This window comes from Octodon degus, unplaced genomic scaffold, assembly GCF_000260255.1.
Source record: "Octodon degus isolate 3935 unplaced genomic scaffold, OctDeg1.0 scaffold00144, whole genome shotgun sequence".
NCBI classification, from domain to species: Eukaryota; Metazoa; Chordata; class Mammalia; order Rodentia; family Octodontidae; genus Octodon; species Octodon degus.
The window spans coordinates 1,392,318-1,400,966 of NW_004524720.1; the positions used below are offsets into that span (position 1 = coordinate 1,392,318).

At 35.9% G+C, this 8,649-nt stretch overlaps 1 protein-coding gene across 1 annotated transcript in view; it reads left to right on the plus strand.

Moving 5' to 3' along the window:
• The window catches only part of Wac (WW domain containing adaptor with coiled-coil), a 79,628-nt gene that overhangs the window by 48,132 nt on the left and 22,847 nt on the right, over positions 1 to 8,649 (plus strand). Inside the window, 3 exon segments of the mRNA XM_012517048.2 lie at positions 938 to 1,044; positions 6,188 to 6,303; positions 6,809 to 6,921. Coding sequence (XP_012372502.1) covers positions 938 to 1,044; positions 6,188 to 6,303; positions 6,809 to 6,921 — 336 coding nt within the window.

The following is an 8,649-nucleotide window of genomic DNA, read 5'->3' on the forward strand; positions in this document are numbered from 1 at the left end:
TATCCACTGTTAGTCTGATTGATCCTTGAGCTACTGAACTGTTTAAAATTTCTGTCACTTTTGTGTGTGTGTGTGTGTGTGTGTGTGTGTGCATTTTGGTTAGCCCCAGAACAGTGATAGTTGCGTTTGTTTTTTGTTTTTTAATGCCAGTTGCATTTTGTTAGGATGTTACTGAAAGCCTCCCTAACTAGATAGAATTTAATTGAAATGCTAATGTGTTGGATCTCTTTGGGTTCTTGCAAGTTTGGGTTTTATTCCATTGGCTTTTCCTAAAACAACTGAGAAATGCCTGTTCCTGATCATCTTTGACTTGTACATTTTTGAGACCACACAAGAGGTACTCTTAAGAAATTTTAGGTAGCATTGATCCTGTTACATAACAGGCCATTTTCCCTCTTCTATTTAAACTTAATTTTTTGGAAACCTGATGATATTTCAGTTGAAATTGGTATGACTGTTAAAAAACAAGTTAGGGGAATTATTTAAGAAATTGCTATCTAGAAACATTGGTAATAGTGACCCTTTTTTTGTATGTTCATTAGTTATTTGGTTTAGGCTTTTTTTTTATACTGGGAATCAAACTCAGGAGCTTGCCAGGCAGGCACTGTGCCACTGAGCTATATATATCCTTGACCCTTTTTTAGTTTGCATTAGTTGAATTTTTCTTCCCTTTTTCGCTGTGTAGTTGGCTTTTTTATCAATGAAACTTAAACCAAAACCTACAATTTTTAGGAGTTATACAGACTTTCAGTTATATATTTTTCACTTATATTTTTTAAACCTCATGTATAAGGTCAGAAATATAAAGTATGAATTATATATGTATTCCTTATGCTCATTGTCAAACTGTTGATTTAAATATCTACAGTGATCACCATAGTATGATAAAATCGAGATGAAATGCAACTGTAATTCATTTTGTTCTTTATTTTTCAAGGGACCAGTTACTCTCCACAAGAAAATTCACACAACCACAGTGCTCTTCATAGTTCAAATTCACATTCTTCTAATCCAAGCAATAATCCAAGCAAAACTTCAGATGCAGTAAGTATTTAAATATGCCCAAGTTTTTAAGAAAAATTCTTGGGGAAAATAATCACAGGAAATCATAAATCTAATGTTTTTAAAAATGTTTTAACTGGGGATATAGCTCAGTGGCACAGTGCCTGCATGGCAAGCGCAAGGTCCTGAGTTCAATTCCCAGTACAAAAAAAATTTTTTAATCAAAGCTGTCTTTAATGTGTTTGATATTTCATTAGCACTCCTGTGCTAAGTAAAATTTTAACTTCAGGGATACCTGAGATTTTTTTTAACTTTTAATGCTCTTTAAGCATGAAACATGACCTGCTAGTATATACTTATTGTTTATTGTGTGCTCTATACTTTCAGAATGATAAAGTCCTCAGGAGCAATAAACCCAGTGAGGGATTGTAAATATTTTCAAGTACGTTAATGACATAATTGTTACTGATTTTGAATTTTTAGTGTCACAGGTTCAAATATTTTTTTTTTTTTTTTGGAGGAACCACAACTATGGGCTCCTCCATGTATTGTAAATTCTATTTATTTGTGTGTGTGTGTGTGTGTGTGTGTGTGTGTGTGTGGCCAGCTCAGCCCACCAGGGGGCGGGGCTGACTGGCATGTGGTGCTGGGGAATTGAACCTTGGTCCCTGTGCTTTGCTAAGCTTGTTCTAAGTAGGTGCTTTAGACCACTGAGCCATCTCACCAGCCCCTCAAATAAAATTTTTAACATATTCATTTGGCAGAAGGCAAATAAGATTTCAATTTACCAGACTATAAAGGTTATAGAAATATAAAACTACGATATTGTAGCCCATCTTGAAGGAAGTTTTAGATCTGTAGTGTAGACAGAAAAACAACACAGTATATGTTAAAAGTTGCTTATGAGAACACTCAAGAAAAGAACTCTTCAGCTTAGATTAAGAAGATATTAAAGTACAAGTAATGCTTCTCAAAGTTGAATATAAATTAGCTAGCTCAAGTCTGTATATTGTAGAGTAATACTTAGATGTGTGTGAAAAAATGTGGGGTGTTTAGTAAACTGCAAGGACTTTGACAGTTTAGAAAAAGACCTTTGGTTTCCAGGGTAAGTGGGGGCTCATAAACTACATCTGACCAAAGTATATGAATTATGTAGAAAGTCAGTGAATAACTATTGAAGGATATCATTGGTATGGTAACAAAGCTATAATTATAAAAATCATCTGACCTAGTAGAACTGTGGAAAATCTTATGGGCAAGAAACAAGTGGAAGGCCATCAAAATTGTAGGATGACAGTCCAGCAAATTTAGCCTTACTATTTGGATGCATATCATATTTTACTTGACATTGGAAGATTTTACTACTTTTTCTGCTTTGTTGAACAGAGATAGTCCATTGCCACAGAAAATTGAAACATTAAAGATAATAATTGGTTAAATAGTATAATAGCTGGGGCCAGGAAGACAGTTCTGCAGTCCAAGCACCTGCCTGGCAAGTGTAAAGACCTGGGTTTGATCCCTGGTACCGCATGAAGTGCTGGCCCACATTGAACCAGCCCCCAAAACCAGCTGTGGTTGTGCATGCCTATAATCTCAGCACTGGGAATGCTGAGACAGGATTGCTACAAGTCCAAACTGTGGAGCAAGACCCTATAGCAAATAAATAAAACATTAAAAAGAAAATAGAGTAATAGTTTTTAAAAATTGTATTAGGGTCCAATTAGGAAATCAAATCATACTACAATTTAATACATGGATTAGTTAAGCAGATATTTCAATAACTGAGGACTAAAAATATAAAACCAGTGAACCCTAAGGTAACTTACAGTAATCTTCAGGCCATGAAATAGTAGGAAGAAGTTGAGGTTACCAGAACCTCTTAGTTAAAACGAGTCCCACAGAGCTGGTGGTAGTACTTCTGAGGGACCTGAAGCTATTTCTAGGGAGTAGGGACACTAGGGTAGGGGAGAGCTGAAAACGAACCAGCTCTGCTTTCTCTTGTCTTTCATTTCTCTTCTAATGCTTCTAACGGGAAGCCAGCTGTCAAGATGTGTATATTTTCTCAGCACTCACGTCACAGAGCAGAAGACACAGGGTGGAATTGAGACTAAGACAACAGCTTATAAAACTTCACAGGTGTCACTGGTCATCAAACTATAGAACTTAGGAGTTGTTTTTCATCATCTATGTGCTGCAGAATATAATGAGTCTCCCTGTTTTCCTAGAAAGTGGACCAAGCAACACTAATTTAATGATCTATTCATCACTTATAATTTAATATGGTATTGTCTGCTGTTTGGACAATGGAATATCAAACGCTTTCGTTTAAAGCATTCAGGGAAAGCAATTTTCGTTTATATTATCCATAAATATATTGATTCAGTAAAATTGCAGAGATGCCATGGAATTTTATTGGCAATAAAAACTGAAGAACATTACCAGGATAAGTTGAATGTTATGTGTACAAGCTCAGGAGCTCCCTTTTTTGGGAATTATCAACTATAATTCTTAAATCCCAATTGTAGCTTTTTCTATAATAATACCCAATATGACAAGAATAGTACTCAGAAATAGGAAATTTAATCTTATTTGAGAAATTAGCTTTTGATTTGTTTTTTTGTGGGTTTTCAATTTTGTGTTTTAAAAATCACTTTTGGGTGAGGAAAATGTGGCTACCACAGTGGAGTGTTTGCCTAGCATGCTGGAAACCCTGGATTTGATCCCCAGCACCATTCCCACAGTCGCTTCTAGCAGAAGTTTCTGAGCAACTAATAAATAATAAAAAAAAATTTTTTCATCTTGGTTTTATGATCAAAGAATACAAGCAGGGTTTATATTAGGTAACCAAGATAACACGCGAGACAAGGTCTTTGTAGTTTAGGCTCCCTTTGTAGCTAAGATTGGCCTTGAACTCACAGCAGTCTTACCTCAGCTTTCTGAATGCTGAGATTACAGGTGTCTATTATCATGTCCACCTCACATCATTCTTTTTAAATCAGATTTTATTGGTACATTTTAGATACACGTAATCATAGTCATCATAGAGTTTGATGGCATAAGGCTTTTTTTTCCCATTCTCAAGCTCTTCTTGCAACTCCTTCCTTTCTCATTTACATTTTTTTCCTTTTATCACTTTTTTTACTTTTCCCTCCCCCCACCCCCTTATTCCACTCCACATTTGAACATTTTCTTCCTATTTCATGATACCTAATACATATTTTGGGTTTCTCACACCAGAGAAACAATGTGGCATTTACACATTTCATGTAAGAGTATGATTGCAAGGTTCATCCATTTACCTAAAATGTGTCTATCTTCATTTTAACCTAGATTATGCAGTATTGTAATTTTTTTTTTTCCTCTGAAGTATTGAGGTTATAAATCTTTTTTGGATGCTGTGCAGGCCCTGCCCCAAGGGCGCACTGAGATGGAGATTGAGACTGAGCTTGGTGGCGCACACCTGTAATCCCAGCATTTGGGAGCCTGTAAACAGGAGAATCACTACGAGTCCAGTCTAGTAGTGAGACCCTGAACACCCTGTAGACCCTTCCCTAAAATACAGGGAAAAAAGATAATAAATCTTTCTTAGAAAAGCAGTAACATTATTAGTTTTCTGCTTAGACTTTTCATACGGGTTGAAAGTAAAGGGAAATTTTTTTTTTTACAAATTTAAATACTAATATGTAGGCTGGGGAGATGGCTCAGTGAAATAAGAACTTCCCTGGCAAGCGCAAGGGCCTGAGTTCAATCCCCAGTTCTGCCAAAAAAACAAAAACAAAAACAAAAAAAAAAACCAAAAACACTCCAAAAACAACCAACAAAAAAAGACTGTAAATACTAATATGTGCTAAGTTGTGTCAGGAACATTTATTACATATACATCCTAGCTCATGGTAAATTTTCATGAAAAGCTTATTTAGTGTCCCCCCCCCAAAAAAAAATCACAATATGACTTACAGACATGGTAGTTTTGAATTAGTCATGGATTTTTTTTTTTTTTTTTTTTCATTTATGTATTTGGTACAGGGTCTCACTACACAGCTCAGACTTGTAGTGATCCTCCTATTTTCATTCTCCCCAGTGCTGGGATAAGAGGCGAGCACTACCACGCCTGGACTCGGTCATGGTCTCAGCACGCCCTGGGAGCAGGGCTAGCTTGGCGTGTGGGACCAGGGATCAAGCCCTGGTCCCTGCGCTTGCCAAAGTGAGTGCTTAGTCTGCTGAACTATATTGCCAGCCATGATACTTGATTTTTTGTTAAGAAAAAAATCCATTGTCTGAATTTTTTAGGGGAAAATATACGTTCCTATTTAAGAGCATTGTAATTTTGATTTTTTCCCTTTGACATATACCATGCTAGTTAGAGACACCTGTACCTTTCAGGTTTCTCTTTTTGGGGGTGCAATGGGGCTGGCTCAGGCTGCCTTAGGGTCTGGGGATCGAACTACAGTTCCCTGCACCTGACAGGGTTTGCCCAAGCAGGTGCTTAAACAACTGAGCTAACCCGCAAGGACCCCCTTTTCCCCTCCCCTCCCCTCTCCCTTCCTCTCCTCTTCCCTTCCCTCTCCTCTTTATTTTTGTGCTTTTTAAAAAAATTTTTTTTTGCATTGTTTATACAATACCTGCAAGAGACCATGTCTGAAAATTGTTGAAAAACTGGTTTTAAATCCTAATACTTATTTCATCTCATACATTTTGAGGGTATAACAAATTCATAGCTTTTAATTGGCTTTCTATTTAAATTTTTAAATTTATGGTGCTTTTTTTCACTAACAGTACATATAGGCAGCCATTCTGTTATGCTGTATATTGTTGCTGTTGTACCTCAGTATTTAGAACCAGTGATTTCATGCCATCATAACACTTGAGAGTAGATTGCAGCAATTAAAATTATGGTAATGAACTGTGATGCTTTATAAATAAAAAAGATTTAATTAACTTCACATTTTTCTTCCTTTGCATTAATAAACTATTCATTTAAATTTTCTTTTTTAGTGTTTTCTTTTCTTTAAAAGTTCTTGTAGATTTCAATGTTCTAAAATAGAATATAGTAATTAGATTGTAAATAAGGATAGCTATATCTTTTTCCATATGTATACTATGAAAGCCTTCGACAATCTTTTTTAAGATTTTTAAACACTTGATTCTATAATGTTTTCTAATTTTTAAAAATGTTATTTTTAAGCCTTATGATTCTGCAGATGACTGGTCTGAGCATATTAGCTCTTCTGGGAAAAAATATTACTACAATTGCCGAACAGAAGTTTCACAGTGGGAAAAACCAAAAGAGTGGCTTGAAAGGTATTTGCTTGTAGCCAAATTAAGTATTTCTTAATGCCACAGGTTAAACATGATGACATTAAAGGTTCTAATTTTAGGTTTATTATAGTGATACTCATTTTGTCATAATGATAGTAGTCGTAATTTTCATTCGTAGGCCCTTTCTTTTAGCTCAAAAACAGATATAGGGCAGAAAGGGAACTGTTTTGGGAGCATTTGAAGTTATTGTATTAATAGAAGTATGAATCTGTATTTGTGCGTATTTCTTTGATTAGAAGTCCTTATAATTTTCATGTCATTTTTCTGGCATACATAGAATTAATGTTACAAAGTTTTGATTGTAGGGTTATATGAATAATTGGTATAATTTTGCCATGAGTGAAAAATACTAGTTTTTGGTACATCCCATCTCTCATAGAATTGAATAATAGCCTGTGCTCAGTTGTTTTCCGCATAACATTTTGTTCAGCATTTGGCCAGACTAGTTTTTGTGGATTTTTATGACTTTATTTTTTTTTGTTTTTAGAGAACAGAGACAAAAAGAAGCAAATAAGGTGGCAGTTAATAGCTTTCCGAAAGATAGGGATTACAGAAGAGAGGTGATGCAAGCAACAGCCACTAGTGGGTTTGCCGGTGGAAGTGAGTATTACTTATTGGTACTTTTCACATATTATTGTCTTTATGTGTAAATTAAGTATGTGATTTCTTTCATGTTGAATATGTGTCTTAGCCTCCACATCTTTCCTGAAATAATGTACTTGTGTATTTTTTGCTATTAATAATGTGTGGGTTTTTTTGTTTTTTCATGAGCAGAATATATTTATTGAGAGAAAGAAAGCTCCTGTCCAAAAGAGGGACAGGAGTTGGGGGGGGGCCAAGCAGGTAGTTCCCCCAAGGCAAATTGCTTCTTTTTTTCTTTTTTTTTTTTTGCGGAACCGGGGATTGAACTCAGGCCCTTCTGCTTGCCAGGCAAGCACTTATTCTATTGAGTTATGTCCCTGGCCCTCATAATGTTTTTAATGCAGTTAAATTTGTTGATAAAAGTTCATAATAATTTTTATTTTTTACAAAGCAAAAAACAAAGGCCAGCAAGATAACTCAGTGGACTGCCTACTTAAGCACAGAGTTGGGGGATTGAATCCCCGACATGACTGACTTGCCCCTGAGCATGCTGAGCTGGCCACTGAGACCAGGTGTGATGGCACACGCCTGTAATCCCAGTGCTGGGGAGGTTGAAAACAAAGGATCACTATGAGTCTGAGCTGCTTAGTTAGGCCCTACACCAAATTCATTTAAATAAAAAATAAGGTAAAAAACGTGAGGTGACTCCTGTATCCTCAGTTTTGTCCTATATTAAGCAAAACACAAAACTCTGTGTTTCAGCCTGGTACACACAAATGTAACAGCCAAACTTATCCATATATAAGTAGATTATTCTGGGGCCGGGGAGATGGCTGAGTAGGATAAGCGCTTGACTGGCAAACGCAAGGATCTGAGTTCAATCCCTGGTTCCACCAAAAAAAAATAAATAAATAAGTAGATTATTCTCTGCCTTGGGTGTTTTAAACCACACAGTCATCGTTTTTCACTTTTTTGTACAGTGATAAATTCTATCAGTGACACAATACTTTAATATAAAACAGGCTTTATGTTAGATGATCCGCCCAACTGTAGGCTTAAGTGTACTGAGCATGTAGTGACCAGGTAGGCAAGCCCAAGCTCTTGATTTTTCAGTAGGTGAAATATATATATATATATATATGTATGTATATATATAATTTTATTTATTTTTTTTGTTCCGAATGCATTCAGGGCAGGTTTGGCTGGCTTGAGTTGTGGGGATCGAACCACAGCAACCCAAGCCTGACTGCTTTGTTGAAGCAGCCGCTTAAAGAACTGAGCTATGGGGCAGGCCCCCAGGTTAAGTATATTAAATTCACTTGCTATTTCCAACTTATAATAGGCTTATTGGGATATAATCCCCTTGCTAAATCAGGGACCATTTATATTTGGAAATTAATTTCATCATGATTATATAGATCTCTAGTATAGCTCTACAGAAAATTTCCACAGAATTATCAAAATTCTACCTAGAAAAACTGTTCTGGAAAATCTTGTTCAAAGGTGCTTTTCAGCAATTAGGTCAAGCTGTGAGCACACATTAATGGTACTTTGAGGCCAGAATTTGTGAAAATGGGGTGATTTGGGTAACAGGCATTTGTTTTTAATTTTCTCTCTTCTTCTTTTTTTTTTTTTTTTTAACTGGGAATTAAGCTCCAGACCTTCTGATTGCCAGGAAAATGCTGCACCACTGAGTTACATCCCCAGCCCTTAATTTTCTTTTTTTTAAATTTTATTTATTTATTT